Source organism: Rana temporaria, chromosome 12 (genome assembly GCF_905171775.1).
Source record: "Rana temporaria chromosome 12, aRanTem1.1, whole genome shotgun sequence".
NCBI lineage: Eukaryota > Metazoa > Chordata > Amphibia > Anura > Ranidae > Rana > Rana temporaria.
Genome location: NC_053500.1, coordinates 56,823,930 through 56,842,061, shown reverse-complemented (window position 1 = coordinate 56,842,061; position 18,132 = coordinate 56,823,930). Strand labels below are relative to the sequence as shown.

General features: G+C 41.2%; 1 protein-coding gene across 1 annotated transcript in view; it reads right to left on the bottom strand.

Annotated features, from left to right (window-relative positions):
* Positions 1 to 313: 313 nt before the first annotated feature.
* The window catches only part of SOST (sclerostin), a 38,214-nt gene continuing 20,395 nt past the window's right edge, over positions 314 to 18,132 (bottom strand). Inside the window, exon 2 of the mRNA XM_040330221.1 lies at positions 314 to 1,353. Within this exon, the coding sequence (XP_040186155.1) occupies positions 935 to 1,353 (419 nt within the window). The 3' untranslated portion in view covers positions 314 to 934. The remainder of the gene's footprint in view (positions 1,354 to 18,132) is intronic.

Below are 18,132 nucleotides of genomic sequence, written 5' to 3'. Positions count from 1 at the left end.
TTGACAATTTTCCATCTAGCTCCTAATTTTCACATTCATTTTGTTGAGCCAGAGGATACAAGAGGGCCACTCATGGAGTGAATTTCAGATTGTTCATCAGGACCTGTTGAAGTTTGCATAGTGTATAGCTTTAATTTACTTAAATGTAAATTTCGAGTGCTTGATCTATTGATTAATCAAGAAAAATAATTTTTAAATATTTTATGTTTTTCTTAGCGTACCAAGGTATACCATAAGTATATCTGAATATTTAAATAATATATGGATATTTTATTTGGGAGGAGGAGGGGTTTTATTTATAATTCATACATTTCAATATATATATATTTATTTATTTATATTTTTATTTTCAAACTTCCGTCAACATTTTTCTTTTTATATTTAATAAAGTCTTGAGGTGGTAGATCTTTACCATTACTTCATTTACTTTTTTGTTTATTTATCTCGAACGTTATATCCTAGAAACTAATTGTTGATCAGGGACTTATCCCTTATGTATTTGCATGCACAGGGTTGCACATGCAGGGAAGCAACCGGGAAAATACAATTTATCATTGCTGACAACATGTGTAAATCAGGCCCACAAATTGCAAAGTTCTCTTAATATAGGCACCCCAATCTCTGCCTGACAATCATGTATCAAAACTGCATAGACATGAACTTATGACTAAAAAATTCATGATGACCTCACTATTCAGCACAGGATAAAATATTATTGACTAAAGGATATATTCAATATATTCTATCCCCTACTTCAGTTCAGCCATCCTTCAATAATCTCTCCTTGGATCCCTGCTCAGTTTAGTCTAGATAATCCCTAAACTATAATCTATAGAATGTATCCAGATTCAATCAGTGTGCCGTATAAATCAACACTATTTGTATATTTCTTAAAACATACATATACATAAACCTCTGATTTATTATTAGTTGATCAGTAGGCATTTTCTAGCTCATGGTGATTAGATTTATGTCTAACCCTGACAAGATGAGGCTTCTTGTTCTTGGAAGTCCTCACCGTTTCCTTGCCAATATTTTTCAGCTCTGACTGGTTGTGGAAGCGAGTGTAGCGTTTGCAGCGACATGATGTGACCACTCTGATCTTGTATGTTCGTACTTCGTTGTCAGGGCATAGGAGCTGAATACGTTGTGTGTGGCTGTGGGCCGGCACACAGCGGTAATCCGATGAGTTCTGGCGCCACCACTTTCCTCGACCGATGGAGTTTGGTAGGAGATGAGTGGGTAAACATTGACCAGAACAAACCAGCTCTTTGGTTGGCTTCAGACTGCGACATGGGCCATCTGTTATATACTGCGTGGAATGCAGCTCTCTACAGCTGAACTCGGAAAGGTCTGAAGAATAAAGAAAAAATAGACTTTATGAACATACTAAACACCTGACATAACAATAAAAGTTCACATATACAATATATAGTGAGTATCAGATGTGAATGAAATTAAAATACAGTAAAACCTTGGTTTGAGAGTAACTTGGGTTGAGAGCGTTTTGCAAGAAAAGCAAAATGTTTTAATACATTTTGCCTTGATATATAAGCAATGTCTTGATATAAGAGTAGCATCATGTCACAACTGAGTATAAAAAAAGAAGAGAAGGAGCCTCTAAGTGTAGCAATATGGTTACGTTTAATGAAGGTACAACATTTAGCAACGTATTGCTAAACTTAGAGGTGCCTCTCTTTGATATACAAGTGCTTTGGATTACAAACATGTTTCTGGAACGAATTATGCTTGTAAAACAAAGGTTTTACTGTACCTTTCTTTTAACCGCCAGATTGGAGCAAAACATTTTGAACAGTTGTACAGGCTCCTTTCCTGTACTAAAAATAGTTTGATTTCACTGCACACTGTGAGCTTCTCACTGTGGGATTGATTTAATAAAACTGATGCACTCCAAATCTGGTGCAGCTGTGCATGGTAGCCAATCAGCTTCTAACTTCAGCTCTTTCAATTAGGCTTTGGCAATAAAACCTGGAAGCTATATGGTTTCCATGCAAAAGTGCACCAGATTTTGCACTTTCCAACTTTAGTAAATAAACCCCTCAGTGCATTAGAATCTGCAGCAAGTCACATAGGACACACCTTATTTCCTGGCTGGAGGAACATACCGTATTTATCGGCGTATACCGCACACTTTTTTCCCCTTAAAATAAGGGGAAAATCGTGGGTGCGCGATATACGCTGATACCCGCTTCCCGCGCTCAGTTTGAAGCCTCCGCCGATATATACCGAGCGCAGTACACTCGGGTACAATCGGCCAGGCTCGGCTTCGCTCGTGGTCACGCTCTGTGACGTTTATGCGTGAGAAGCCGAGCGTGACGAACGTGCCCGAGTGTACTGCGCTCGGTATATGTCGGCGGAGGCTTCAAACTGAGCGCGGGAAGCGGGGATTCGACTCAGAGACAGCGCAGGAGAAGCTGGGAGGACACCACCGAGGCCGCGGACGGACGCCGGACCGGACAAGGACGCCGGGCAAGACACCAAAACTGTAGGTAATAAAATGTTTTTTTTACAGGTTGTTGCGTCAACATTAGGGGTGCGCGCTATACGCCGGAGCGTGCAATAAACCGATAAATACGGTAATTGTCCACAACAGAATGCTATGATATTATGAGAAGCTATATGCACAACACAATGCAGATCTGCTTGCATTGCATAGCGAGGCACAGGAACCCAGTGATGACATTCTTGGGTCTAAAATAATTTATGTAATAAAAACAGAAAGTTTTTTTTTAAAATACATTGGCATGTTGGGAGGCAGGAACCAGGGAGTGCAAAATAACTTCATCTTTAATTGCACTCATTGTGACGCACTCAATAAACTATTAAGGGGATTGTCCCCTCATAGACTCCCTCAGTCTCCCAGAGATATGAACTGTCCAATTGGACACTGTAACCTCTCGAGATCTCATGCAACCATCTTGGTGTGGGGCCCTGTATTATTGGCTGACCCACATCACTTGGGCACACCTTGAGTGGTAGGTCAGAGACAGAGACCCCACTGGTGAAGTAAAGTGCATAGGGCAGGGAGAGGTTCCAGACAAGTAGGGTCAGATCATGGAAAATGCATTCCTAGTGGAAACATCCTGCTATCGACTCTAGTAATATGGGGCTCTTTCCAGCAGCATTATAGTGCTGTCCCGGTGCACCGAAAACTGCCAACTCTCCAGTGGAAGCCCTTCTTAGGTAATACACAACCAAGCTTGAGAATTGCAACTAATATATTGCCTTATATCAGTGCCTAAAAGATCTGTCCTTATGCATTTCTGCTAACCTATTTACTGTATAAAATAATGACAACATCAAGGTCTGTGTGTGTGTAGTCTCTCCCTGATTGGGTACCCTGGGACCTGTCTACAGTCTGCCCTGGCCTGCGAGCAGCATTGTTAACAGCTACCACTGATGGTGCAGAGCAGATAGCCCAAGCCAAGCTTTTTCACTATACATGCCATGAAAAGTAGCATTAAAGTGATACTAAAGGTTTGTTTAAAAAAAAAATAACAAACATGTTATACTTACCTCCTCGGTGCAAGGGTTTTGCACTGAGCGGTCCCGATCCTCCTCTTTTGGGGTCCCCCAGTGGCGTTTCTGGCTCCTCCTCTTCTTGAGTGCCCCCACTGAGGGCCGCTTTCCATGGGAGCAGTCGTTCAGGCATGCTCCTGAGTCCTGCTGCTGCATCCATTGACACAGACAGCAGGACTCGGCCCCACCCCCAGCTCCCGTGTTACTGGATTTGATTGGCAGCAGTGGGAGCCAGTGGTTCCTGCTGCTGTCAATCTATCCAATGAGACCCTGAGACAGCGGCTGCAGCTGCTTTGCTCATTCTAGTCGTTGGAAAGATTGGGTCAGGTAAGTAAAAGGGGGGGTCTGGGTGGCTGCTTCAGTATGGTAGGTTTTTCACCTAAATGCATAGAATGCATTAATATGAAAAACACTGAGACTTTACAACCCCTTTAAACTGTAACTGCAAGCAATGTGTCCCATATAGTATACATACATTAAAGGTCTCCTTATTTGTAATTGTGATTGTTTAAAGTGTATCTATAGACAAAACCTTTTTTAGTTTTGCGCAAAATAGGAAATGGTTAAAGCCTGTGTATTTATTTTTTGTCTGTGCCCCATTGGGGAGATGTACCTTTACTTCCTTTCTTAGAGATTCAACAGGAAGTGAAGAAGTCGCTACAAACTAAAGAGAAATCCCATCCTAGATAGCGATCAAAGTAAAAGTGTCCCCAGTAGAAGTTTTCTGTAAAATGCTGGATTTTTTTGTCCTAAGGACTATTATCATAGAGAGGTTGAATCTCCTCAGCTGAGATTTAGATAACCATAAAAACCTGACAGAAGTTCTTATAATACCCTATTATTCCAAAATTAAAAATGTGTAATGGTTTAATGGCTTTGAACCATATGTGACTCCGTGCAGTAAAAAGGCCTTTGATTTCAGCTACAATGACAAGTGAAGATACTTAAACACACGGCCTATTGATTACAGGAAGAACTGTTCTTGTCATTCTTATTTTTCCTTTTCTAAAAAAAAAAAAAAAAGGTTACTTTACACCAGACACAATGACCTCTATTTTCTGTCTACAATATAAGCACACAGACATTCTCATTCAGTCAATAAAATAAAGGCTGAAGAGAAAAACTCATGCTGTTACACATCCACTCACCAGGTTAAAGGCCTGTGGATAAATAGACAAATTAAAAACTAGTGGATATCCAAGAATTATATTCTATCCGCTGGCAAATATGATGGATTCAAGCCTCCAGAACTGATTCAGTGTTGTATTATTTGACAAAAAAATGCATAGCTTTCCTCCTATAAAATAGACCAGCCTGGCTTACCAGGGATTAAAGTTTTTGTAAACCCGGTCATAAATGTATATATAATCTTTAACCACTTCAGGACTGGCATGGTCGCTGGCCCTTTACACCCCCCAAAACAATCACACAATGGTGGTGGTCAGTGGCCTTATAACCCACCCACCATTCTTTGACTGCTCCTTCCTCAGCTGCAGTCAAGAGGATTTATAAGTAACATGTAACTGTATCTGAGCACCACTGACAGGGACATGCTGGCCGTAGCCCAAGTGAAGCTCTGAAGCACACATGAAATGCACAGGCCCAGGTCTGCGGGGTGTCTGTACTATTTTCACACATATGCATGGGCGTGTGCACACAAGAGCAGCTGCATTACTGAATTGCTGTCTGATCTGCAACTATTCCTGATTTCCTGTATCTGCTTAAGTATTGGATTCCTGTGATTGACCTGGCCTGCCCTGATCTTGGCTTTCTCTGGATTTTGCATTGCCCCCTGCTCATCTGTCTGAATTTACGTTGCTGACCTCTACTTGTATCCTGACGATCCTCTGCCTGCTGTCCATGCATGTATCAAACCGTTTGTTGCTGACCTGGCTCATCTGACCTTGCATACAGTTTTCTTCCTGTCCTGCTCTGCATGTTACCTGGTCCCTGCTGGTCCTTCACCTGCTGAGTGCTGCCAGCCCTTCTGCACCTGCCATCTGCCCATCAAGCACCTGGTGCCTGCCCAGTCCTGGGTCTGCTGTCTCTGCTGCCATTTGCTGTTCCAGCGATCTGACCCATCACTGGGAAGGAATATCTAGGGCTGCCAAAAGCAGGACTATCTCGGCACCCTAGGATTAGGCCAAGCTTATTAAAATAACAATTTTGTAAAAAAAAATATGTTATTAAAATGGAGGACTGCGTCGTGATCTACACTTCAGCTCCCCACAGTATTTATGAGGTTCATCTATTCTCTCAGAACCAACTGTACTAATTATGCATGATTGTAATTAACTATTTACAAATTACTTTGTGAACAAACCAATTTTAATTAAGTAGTTAAGTAAGGCAAAAACAGAAGAAAAACTGATCAGTGTGAAAGGGCCCTTATTTTATTGGGCTTTACATTTAGTTAAAATATATTATCCTTATAATAAAATGGAGTTTTCAAACCCTGTGTTATACTCACACCGGCCTCTATGTCCTTCTCCTTCAAATCTATATTTAAAGACAGGCCTAAGACATCACTTTTTACCTTTTAAAACACAAGCAACAGCAGCAGTCAGAAAACTCCCAGGGGAGTTATTTCTAAGTTACTACCTCTTGTCCAGTGAACTATCAAAGAGATTATTTCAACCTTTTACCCATTAAATTTAAGTAGGTTGGTTGAAATAAAAATGGAAACAAACGCTCATCAAGCCTTTTCTCATAGGTCTACAGCACCAGATTGATTGAAACTCAATAACATTTCATTATGCACTATATTCTCATGCTCAGGTCAGTCTTACGCGGTCAGTCAGTCTTAATTATGTGATATATTCATTAAATAGAGAACACTGTAACAGTAATGTTTTTCATTTATGTCATTTAATGCTGTATGGAGGACAAGTTCAACTGGTAAAAGGATTAGAGCAAGACTACAGTTTTACATTGAACCTTAAGGCCTCGTACACACGACCGGTTTCCTCGGCAGAATCCATCAAGAAACTTGCTGGAAGATATTTTTTTGCCGAGGAAACCGGTCGTGTGTACATTTTCATCGAGAAAACTGTTGAGAAACTCGACGAGACAAAAAGAGAGCAAGTTCTCTATTTCCTCGACGGGAATGGAGAAACTTGCCTTGTCGAGTTCCTCGACAGCCTAACAAGGAACTCGACGAGGAAAGTGATGTGTTTCGCCCGTCGAGTTCCTCAGTCGTGTGTACGAGGCTTAAGGCAAAGATCAAGCCTTCTGGAACAATGTGCTATAGACTGATGAATAAAGGATAGAGTTGTTTGACCACGTCAAATGTAGTCATGCAGCTGGTGCAAACCGACAACAGCATTTTGGGAGAAGATCCCAATGTGATGATGCATCCCAAACTTTGTGAAGAGAATGTCAGCATGGTATTGAACACAATGGGGTTGATTTACTAAAACTGTAGAATGTAAAATCTGGTGCAGCTCTTCAAAGAAACCAATCAGCTTCTAACTTCAGCTTGTTCAATTAAGCTTTGAAACCTAGAAGCTGATTGGTTTCTATGCATAGCTGCACCACAATTTGCACTTTTAAGTTTTAGTAAATCAATCCCAGTGCCACCCTCATTTTTTTAGATTGGTGCAGTTTAAAGAATACATGCACAATTACCAAAAGTATTGGGACACCTGCCTTTACACGCACATGAATTTTAATGGCATCCCAGTCTTAGTTTATGGGGTTCAATATTGAGTTGGCCCAGCTATAACATCTTCAACTCTTTTGGGAAGGCTGTCCACAAGGTTTAGGAGTGTGTCTAGGGGAATGTTTGACCGTTCTTCCAGAAGTGCATTTGTAAGGTCAGATACTAATGTTGGATGAGAAGGCCTGGCTCGCAGTCTCTGCACTAATTCATCCCAAAGGAGTTCTATCGGATTGAGCTTAGGACTCTGTGCAGGCCAGTCAAGTTCTTCCACCCCAAACTTGCTCATGCATGTCTGTATGGACCTTGCGTTTGTGCACTGGTGCTCAGTGATGTTGGAACAGGAAGGGGCCATCCCCAAACTGTTCCCACAAAGCTGGGAGCATGAAATTGTCCAAAATGTCTTGGTATGTGTGACTCCTTAAGAGTTCCCTTCACTGGAACTATGGGGCCAAACCCAACCCCTGAAAAACAACTCCACACCACAACCCCCCCCCCCCCCCCCCACCAAATGATTTGCACCAGTGCACAAAGCAAGGTCCATAAAGACATGGATGAGTGCGTTTTGAGGTGGAGGAACTTGACTGACTTGCAAAGAATCCTGACCTCAACCCGATAGAACACCTTTGGGATGAAATAGAGCAGAGACTGCGAGCCAGGCCTTCTTGTCCACATCAGTGTCTGACCTCACAAATAAACTTCTGGACGAATAATCATACATTCCCATAGACACACTCTTAAACCTTGTAGACAACCTTCCCAGAAGAGTTGTAGCTGTTAAAACTGCAAAGGGTGGGTCAGCTCAATATTAAACCCTACGGACTAAGACTTGGATGCCAATAAACTTCATGTGTGTGTAAAGGCAGGCGTCCTAATACTTTTGCCATTATAGTGTATCAGTGAGGCTAAGATATTGACATACATCTCAAACTCTCAATTTCCATTCATTTTTCATAACACGACACAGTAGATCACATAGGAGAAATTGAAATTTCATTCTGCTAAATAATATTTTGTTTTTCAGATTGTGAAATCAGGATTGATGCTATTAAGAGTGTGCCAACTGGCCATAATAATTACCTACAACACACTTCTCTGACCATTTAATTGGAAGTTAGTTCTGCAACACATTCTCCAGGGACAAAAAATATAGTTGTATCAATAGTTCTAATTTTACTATTAAAACATTTAAAGGATTTCTGAGGGTCATGTTAAGAGGGCCAATGACTCCTACAACTGGATCTTCAAGTGATCCACACCCTTTACGGTGCTGAGACAAGGTGAACTCCACTCAACTATTTTGTCAGTATTATAATATTTGATATTACTACTGTATTGCTTTTATCTGTTTGTAATTAATTTTCTGTAAATATTTTTTTCTTCCTCAGATCATTAAAAAAACTAAAAATCATTAAGCTGAATCTCTGAATGTTCTAAACTTGATATTTAGAACTTTGAAGAAGCTTAGAAATAACCTTTAAAACAATAATGATCTGAAGAACATTAGGCAATCTACCAAGAAATGGTTCAGAAGCAATGAATGGAGGGTTATAGATGGGCCTAGTCAAACCTCTGATTGAAATCCTATTGAGTTGCGGTGGGGAGAGGAAGTCCATACAGCCCACTGACATCTTGCAGCTAAAGGAGGAGTGGTCACCAGTTAATATTTTTAGGGTAATTTTACAGACTAGTGGGCATACCTCCCAACTTTTTGAGATGAGAATGAGGGGCAACTATCAGCAAAAGTATGCAGGCATAGGACACACCCCTTGCCACGCCCCCCTTAAAGGAGACTTGAACAAAAAACAAGATTGGTTAAACCCACAAGTGCTTTTTTTTACCACTTCTATTCCGTTATATTGGCTTTTGAAATTTACAGATGCAGCGATTTAGAAATGGGATGAAAGATTTAGCACTGGAAAACACTTTCTTATAGATAAAAAATGCATTTTATATGCATCTATATAGATCAGACCAAAATGAGGGACAAATGAGGAGGAATGAAGGACAGAGGGACATTGCTTCAAATCAGGGACAGTCCCTCGAAGTCAGGGACAGTTGGGAGCTATGCTAGTGGGCAGCTATACAAATGCTATAAAGTAATTTTTTTGAAAGATGAATTTCCACAGTACACAATTACATGTGTTGATATTTGTGTTGAATATTTGATTAGAAATGCAACTTGTCCTTATGTTTTATTCCAGTATAGCATCCTTATCAGTAGGCACAGTTTAAATGAAGATCTAATGTCTGTCTGTTCAAATATGTTACAAAGTCGGAAATTTCCACTGGGTATTCTTACTTTATCACATGACTTGTACGTCTGTTGACTGCTTTCCTTGTATACAGCCTGTGGATAAACTTCCCATATGAACATTTTCAGAACACAGAAACATTTGCATCTATCCAGCTTTTTCTTTTGGTTCACCGAAAGGTCTTGTGTGAAAAAATATATATCCCCAGGAAGACTGAGGCTACACACAGCTTTAAATCATTTCCTAAAAATCAAACATATCTGTGCTACAGTTACTGGTGGATTACTGCAGGCAGATCTTTTCATTTAAATTCCACAAATGTGAATACTGGCCTGGCAGAACATGCAAAGCTGCGATGACAGTTGATGAAAACGCTCAAATTAGAAGCATTATTAAAATCAAGCTACACAAGGAAAGTAGAGCATGTATACAGCTAAAACTCTCATCAGTAATTCCAGGTCCTCGGGAACACTTTAGGAAGCCTTTATTCTGCACATAGCTGCTGCTGCTGCTGGCAAGCTGTGAAGACAGTGTGTAGCCCTATAGATCAACTGCTAACATATTATACCAGAGGCACTTCTAAATTTTAAGGTTTACGGAATGATGAATATATAGTCCAATCTAGTCCTCAATTGGCAGTAAAAATACTTTTCTGTGGGGAGGCGAGGGCTCTTGAAAGAATCTGACACTGTTTAAGCAATCACTTCTGTTTTGAGGTGAACCATTTCTTTTCCCTAAACATGTACTGTATAGATGGTAGCACCATCCCTAAAAACTCATTTACATAGGAGCTGAGGCTTGCACACTGTGAATAGACTGTGTGTTTTTAATGCGGCTTGAGCCGCCAGATGCTGCGTGCGGGCAGTCCATGTAAAGCAGTGGTTCTCAACCTTTCTTGTGCCGTGACCCCTTGATAAAATTTACCAAGTTGTAGGGACCCCTAACAGTAAAAATTTTCATAGCGTGGGTTGTCAACACCTAAGGCAAAACAATTAATTTGCGCCCCTAACCCTTATATTTGTGAAGTATTAAAACCCCTTATGGTACATTTTAGTATGTACCACTCGTTGTTCTCCTTTCTTTCCCTTTTATCTCTCTATCCTAATTTCTTCTTTTTTCCACCATCCCTCAATCTAGACATCTTTCTTGCCCTCTCTCAATCTTTCTCTCCCTTTTTATTTGTTGTTCCCCCTCTTTTCCTTTCCACATATTCTCTATTTGTATTCCTTCCCTTACTCCTTGGGGGTGGGAGAGTTGGGATGAGTGGCAGTGCTGGTGGGAGAGTTGGGATGAGTGACAGTGCTGGTGGGAGAGTTGGGATGAGTGGCAGTGCTGGTGGGAGAGTTAAGATGAGTGGCAGTGCTCTTGGGAGAGTTAAGATGAGTGGCAGTGCTGGTGGGAGAGTTAAGATGAGCGGCAGTGCTGGTGGGAGAGTTGGGATGAGTGGCAGTGCTGGTGGGAGAGTTAAGATGAGTGGCAGTGCTGGTGGGAGAGTTAAGATGAGTGGCAGTGCTGGTGGGAGAGTTGGGATGAGTGGCAGTGCTGGTGGGAGAGTTGGAATGAGTGGCAGTGCTGGTGGGAGAGTTGAGATGAGTGGCAGTGCTGGTGGGAGAGTTAAGATGAGTGGCAGTGCTGGTGGGAGAGTTGGGATGAGTGGCAGTGCTGGTGGGAGAGTTGGGATGAGTGGCAGTGCTGGTGGGAGAGTTGGGATGAGTGGCAGTGCTGGTGGGAGAGTTGGGATGAGTGGCAGTGCTGGTGGGAGAGTTGGGATAAGTGGCAGTGCTGGTGGGAGAGTTCTGATCAGCCAACATAGGTGATCTTGATCAAGGTAATTTGCTGATCTGAGAACTGTAGTGGAGACTTTTAATGGGAACTATAATCACAGGTAGTGTTACTCATTATGTCTCCCACTTCACATTCTTCACCAGTCAGCTGACATAAAGTCTCTGCCCCCCCAGCCATGATGTGGACTGAATGGGCGGCTGCAAAGAGGCCGAGTAGGCAGCTGTGGGCTACAGGGACAGCCTTGCTGGGTGGCTGCAAAAGAGGTGCAGGCTTCAGGAACAGCCCAGGATTTGGTGACCCCTGGCAAATCATCATTTGACCCCCGAGGGGGTCCCGACCCCCAGGTTGAAAACCACTGATGTAAAGGCATTTAGGCAGATGCAGGTATTCTTCTCGCCTGCAGGTGGCACTAGAGGGAAAGGGGAGTCTGTTAACCACTTCAGGCTCGGAAGAATTTACCCCCTTCCTAACTTGGCAATTTTTTGCGATACGGCACTGCGTCTCCTTAACTGACAATTGTGCGGTCGTGCAATGCTGTAGCCAAACAAAATCCTTTTTTTCCCACAAATTTAGCTTTCTTTTGGTGGTATTTGGTCACCTCTGCGGTTTTTATTTTTTGCGCTATAAACAAAAAAAGAGCGACTATTTTGAAAAAAACACAATATTTTTTACTTTTTGCTATAATAACAAAATTCATCCTTAGTTTAGGCTGATATATATTCTTCTACATATTTTTGGTAACAAATCGCAATAGTTATCGCATCTACAAAATAGAGGATAGATTTATGCCATTTATTTTTTTCTAGTAATGGCGGTGATCTGTGATTTTTTTCAGGATTGCAACATTGCGGCGGACAGATCGGACACTTTTGACACTTTTTGGGACCATTGACATTTATACAGCGATCACTATTATGATCTATTATCCACAGCAATGCTTATTGTGATTGGGGGCGCTGTCAGATGTGTCAAGATTTCAGATTATTCAAGACTTATATAACGCCAACAGTTTGCACAGTGCTTAACAATATAAAGGAAGACAGTACAGTTATAATACAATACAAGAGAGTTAAGAGGGCCCTGCTCATGAGAGCTTGCAATCTAACAGGGTGGGGCACATGGTACAAAAGGCAATAACTGTGAGGGATGAGCTGATGGAAGAATTCAAAGTTAATTTGTTAGGTGGAGGCAGTATAGGCTTCCCTGAAGAAAGAAATAGGTGCAGATAAATGGATACAACTTATGTAGGAGGATTTGTTTAATCTCTGTGTAACACCTAATGCTAGTCACTTCACTGGGTACATGTAAAGGTTTACAACCACTTTAAGGGAGATTTCTCCCTTAGGGATTCTGGTAGTCCTCTCTGGGAAAGAAGGTAGCGGATTTGATAACAATGCCAGTGAGAATTCAGGCAGCCATCTTAAGGTCTTTAAATAGGGAATCCTACATCCATTGGGTGCGCACTGAGTGGCCGGCTACAGGTTCCTTGCAAGTAGGGACAACATAATGAGACTAATTCTGATGCCTACGATCTCTGCTCAGTGGGCTAGTGCTATCCTGGTACACAGCATACTACCACCCCACCAGCAGAAGCCATCATCTAGTCTTGTTCTACAGTGTGCCAATCAGGTAATCATTGTGACTGTTCCAACAATTATAACGTTTCTACGTGTTTTTGGCTTGTATGTGTAATCCATCCTGAGTGAGTGCATTGATTGAGGCTGCACTTATATATTGTTGTGTATGTGAGAGCCCCCAAAAACACATTGTCTGTGTTCAGGACCACTCGCCTGCACCCACATGCCTCTCAAACTGGGATGGGCGCTGTGTCCATATTGTCAATTAATAAATGTTCAGGAGCCTGGCAGTGAGGGAGCAGAATCCAGGGTCCAGTCACCTGGATGGGACCCTTGTGCTGGGGGCTCTGCTCTTGGTCTTGGGCAGAAGGAAGGTCCAGAGCTGGAAATCTCACCGCTTTGCCAGCCTCAGCTATGCTTAGCTGAAGCCATTCTGACAGACGAGGTCGTACCTGTATAGCAGAAAACCTGTACAGCAGCTTCTTGAACTTCAAAACTTTTTGTCGCCATTTTTACTGTATCAATAATCCTACAGGTGGACAGCGTTGTTGGTGTTAATACCTAGCAGTTAGAGAGATTAGCAAGTCCTCAAGATTTCATTCAAGTTCTACAGTACCGGGCATCCCATGTTTTACCATTCACCATTTAAGATTCTCACCTAAATAAACAAAATCAAAACAAAGTACCCTGGACTGATTATTGAGCCTGTGAGAAAGTTGAAAAATTCCTGTTGCCTGGCTTTGTGGAAAGGGGAAGCCGGCACAATCCAGTGGCTCCTACGGCAGTGAGAAATGCATAAATAATTAAAGGGTAAGTTTACCCTTTCAAAAAAATAATACATACACATTTTTTGCAGGCTTATTAGGAGCCCGTAAAGCATTGTGCCTGCGACCAAGAGATCACAAGTGCAATCTCAGGCTCCTGCAGACTGTTTGTGTAAGCTGTCTGCTCGTACCTCATATGGGCAAGCAGTTACTGAATGACAGGAAGAATCAATGAACTACTAGAGCGCTCATCAACACCCTGGTGGTTCATTGAGAACTACAAGCTGTCAGCTGAAAATGCTGTCAGTACTTGAAGTGCATTCATTTACAGAACTCTGAATGAACAAAGCAGCCATGTGGGCAGAGCCATAAATAGCTGTGTTCATTTCTAATTGTGATATCGGGTCCAGGGAGCAGATCCCAGGACCCTTTGTCACAATTCAAAGCAGAATCGGAGAGAGGCTGCAGGAGTGGGAACATGTTACATATTCCACTTTTTAAAAGGGTGGAACATGTAACACGTTCCCAAAGGTGAACTTATCCTTTAAATGTCTATATCCTGTTGACAATTGTTCTTTAAAGCTGTATTAAACCCAAAAGCAAACATTTATTATACTGCTCTGTAACAATGTTTTAGCTGTGATGGCTGCACTTGTTTTTTGTTTTAGGTCAGATCAAGGGGAATACTTTTTGTGTTGGCTTTACCTGTCACCCCAAGCTGTAATTAACTGTTATACTGAGCGTGCCTTTACATCCATCCAAAAGTATTCTTTTTTTTTCATCTTTTCCATAATTTTCAGAGAAGCACTGTAAAACGCTCAAGTCAGACGTTTCTGGTGAAATCTATGGGGCCAAAAACACTTTTAATCTGCCTAAATGAAGCTCATGTATTTATTTGAGCAACAGACATTTTGCTTCCAGTGACAGAACCCTCGGATGTGAACAGGGGCCATTGAAATTAATGGGATCTGGCTTTTTGACTTCAGGTGTGAAATGGCAAAAATAACAGTTCTGGAATGTAGTCAAAAACAGACACCAGGGTTTGGAAGCCAGAGCGGGTAATCAAATGAGCTGGGTGAGGAAACCAGAAGTCAGTGTAGTGAGGATCAAAAATCAGGAACAAAAACCAAAGGTAAGTCAGCCAGGCCAAGTCATACACAGGAAGGAATGCACTTAGAGATCATAGACCACTCAATGGCAAGGAGGAAATGAGCTAAGCTGTTTAAATAGCAAAAATGGGAATGCTGGAGTCTGGACTAATAAGGCAGATAATGGTAACTAAGTGAGTCACTGTGGTAATTAACTGGCAGCTGAGCAGCTTCTGAGCACTGGAATAAAGGAGTTGCTCGTAAGTAGCAAGAGCCAGCTCTGACAAATAGTGACTGACAGTAAGTGTCAACTTTGTGCGCATTCTCAAGCTATGCACATAGAGCAGCCCATACTATTTAATGGCCTGCCCTACGTGAGACAAGCGCGGCAAAGTAGCTCATATAGCTTTTTGGTGCATTCAGTTTTGCATGTCTTTTACCGCACGTCTTACACATTTGTCGCATGGTTTTCCATGGGGAAAATGTGCATCTGCTTACCGAGTTTGGGATGTTCTTAACAATGAATAGCACCACAAATGTGACAAGTGTTTTTCACGCGTTTCCTACATTTGTAAAAATTCTCAGGTGTGAATGGAGCCTAAAGGTGTCACAAATAATAACTACATAAATCCGTCGCACTCGTCAATATTAACAATAACAATTTGCATGGGTTTCATGAATTTGGCACAAAGCTTCTGACTTACTCTAACATTTCATATTATTATATTATATTATTTAATAAGCTTTTGTTTATTTTTTATTTCATTTTGCAGTACTTAAATATAAAAATAAAAACGAAAAAAGTTCCGATTCTGTTATTTTAAGTAAGTAAAATATAAGTGATGCACCCCAATTTTTGCAGGACAGTCCCCCCATTTTGGAAATTGACCAGTGCCCCCCAAATCCTAAAGAAAGTCATGCTGGTATATACACATTAGTGCTATATGTAAGTGTAATCTCTTTTAAGAATGTCATACTTCTGCTGACTTTAGATATAACAGAAGGAGCTCAGTGTGCCAGAGGCACACATTTTTCGTACCCCTATGTCTTGGCGGGAGTACTTGCGGAAAGCATTAGCCAAGATAAAGGTTGCAGCACTAACATAGACAAGCCTGCATTCCATGTAGCATAGTGTGGTATTACTCCCCTCTAATCACCTAAATGTATGACTAACAAAATACCTTTATTTCCTTACATTTGCACTTACCCATCACATATAATAGGAGAAAAATATTGCTTTTAATGAGATGAAGGGAAAAAAAGATCACTTTTTAAAGCATACATTTTCTACCCCGGGGGTGTCATCTCTAATTTAAATGCTTTCATGGATGAATGGATTTACAAATCCAACTTAACAAGCCTTGCAAAATTTTGGAGTATATAGATGCTTCAAAGCACATATTAAATGTTCCTTGTGGCATCAAGGCAGGCCCAGGTTTTACTTTACTAAATGATTTATAGTAGGTGAAGAAGTGAGGATGACCACATTTGCCTTTTATGTTTATGATTGCTGTTTACACTATGTTGTGTTTGGTAGATTCATTGTAAAATCCTGCAACAGACATTGGCAAATATACAGAGCCTTGAAATTTTCCACATATTGTCATGTTAGAACTAAAAGCGTAAATGTATTTTACTGGGATGTTATGTGACAGACCAACACAAAGTGGCACATAATTGTGAAGTGGAAGGAAAATGATAAATGTTTTTGGTGCGCATTTTGAGCACTATGAGTGGCATACTGTATGTAAGCTTTGTAATGCTACAGCTCTGGTGCTTTCTTTAATGCGTTGATAATTGTTAAAGCTGTTATGTACTGGAGATAAAAGTATATGAAGAGAATATGTTTGCATTGATGTAACATATACAGTTCCTTGATAAAGTATTCACATCCCTTGAAATTCTCCACATTTTGTCATGTTACCAGTCTCAAGTCTTTTGCAGACTCTAAAGCCTCGTACACACGATCGGATATCTGATGGAATCTAATCTGATGGATTTTTTTTGTCGGATATCCGATGAAGCTGATTTTCATTAGTCTTGCCTACATACCATCAGTCAAAAATATGATCGTGTCCAAACGCGGTGACGTACAACACTACCACGAGCTGAAAAAAATGAAGTTCAATGCTTCCAAGCATGCGTCGACTTGATTCTGAGCATGCGTGCATTTTTGACCGATGGAGTTCCATACAGACGATCAGATTTTTCTATCGTTTTTTTATCCATAGGAAAAATTTAAAACATGTTCCATTTTTTTTCACCGATTAAAAACAAACCAATGGGGCCCACACACGATCGGTTTGTCCAATGAAAACAGTCCATCGGTCTGTTTTCATCAGAGAAACTGATCGTGTGTACAGGGCTTAACAGGGTTTCTTTTAAGATTGTCCTGTATTTGGCTCCATCCATCTTCCCATCAACTCTGACCAGCTTCCCTGCTGAAGAAAATAATCCCTACAACATGATGCTGCCACCACCATGTTTCACAGTGGGGATGGTGTGTTCAGGGTGATGCGCAGTGCTAGTTTTCCGCCACACATAGTGTTTTGCTTTTAGGTCAAAAAGTTTGATTTTGGTCCCATTCGACCAGAGCACCACATGGCTTCTCGCAAACGGCAAATTGGTCTTCGTATGGTTTTCTTTCAACAATTACTTTCTTCTTGTCACTCTTCCATAAAGGCCAGATTTGTGGAGTGCACGACTAATAGTTGTATTGTGGACAGACTCTCCCACCTGAGCTGTGGATCTCTGCAGCTCCTCCAGAGTTACCATGGGCCTTTTGGCTGCTTCTCTGAATAATGCTCTCCTTGCCTGACCTGTCAGTTTAGGTGGACGGCCATGTCTTGGTAGGTTTGCAGTTGTGCCATATTCTTTCCATTTTTGGATGATGGATTGAACAGTGCTCCGTGAGATGTTCAAATCTTGGGATTTTTTTTATAACATCCCTTCTTTAACCACTGAATACAAATGCACACCACACTTTTCAGATATTTATTTGTAAAGCTTGTTGAAAAACATTTATCATTTTCTTTCCACTTTACAATTATGTGCCACCTTGTGTTGATCTATCACCTAAAATCTCAATAAAATACATTTATGTTTTTGGTTGCAACATGACAAAATACGGAAAATTTCAAGGGTTATGTTTTATCTTGCAAGGCACTGTAAGTATGTGCACAGCTATATACACTATATACATTCTATACACTATATATTATATACAGTTATATAGACTATTTCAAAGAAAAGTATGGCCAAAGCTTTTTTGACCATATTTTCGAATGGATTACAGGAATGCATTTAGTTCTGCACTCCGGTAGCCCAGATTCACATCAATAAGTCAGTCCAGGCTCTGCTGAGATCCTGACAATAATGTCCTAGATGAGAACCCAGCAGCTGGCTCAGCCTCTCAGCACGCTGCTGAGAGCCTGGGTTAGCTGCTTAAGCCTGCTCTACAGCTTG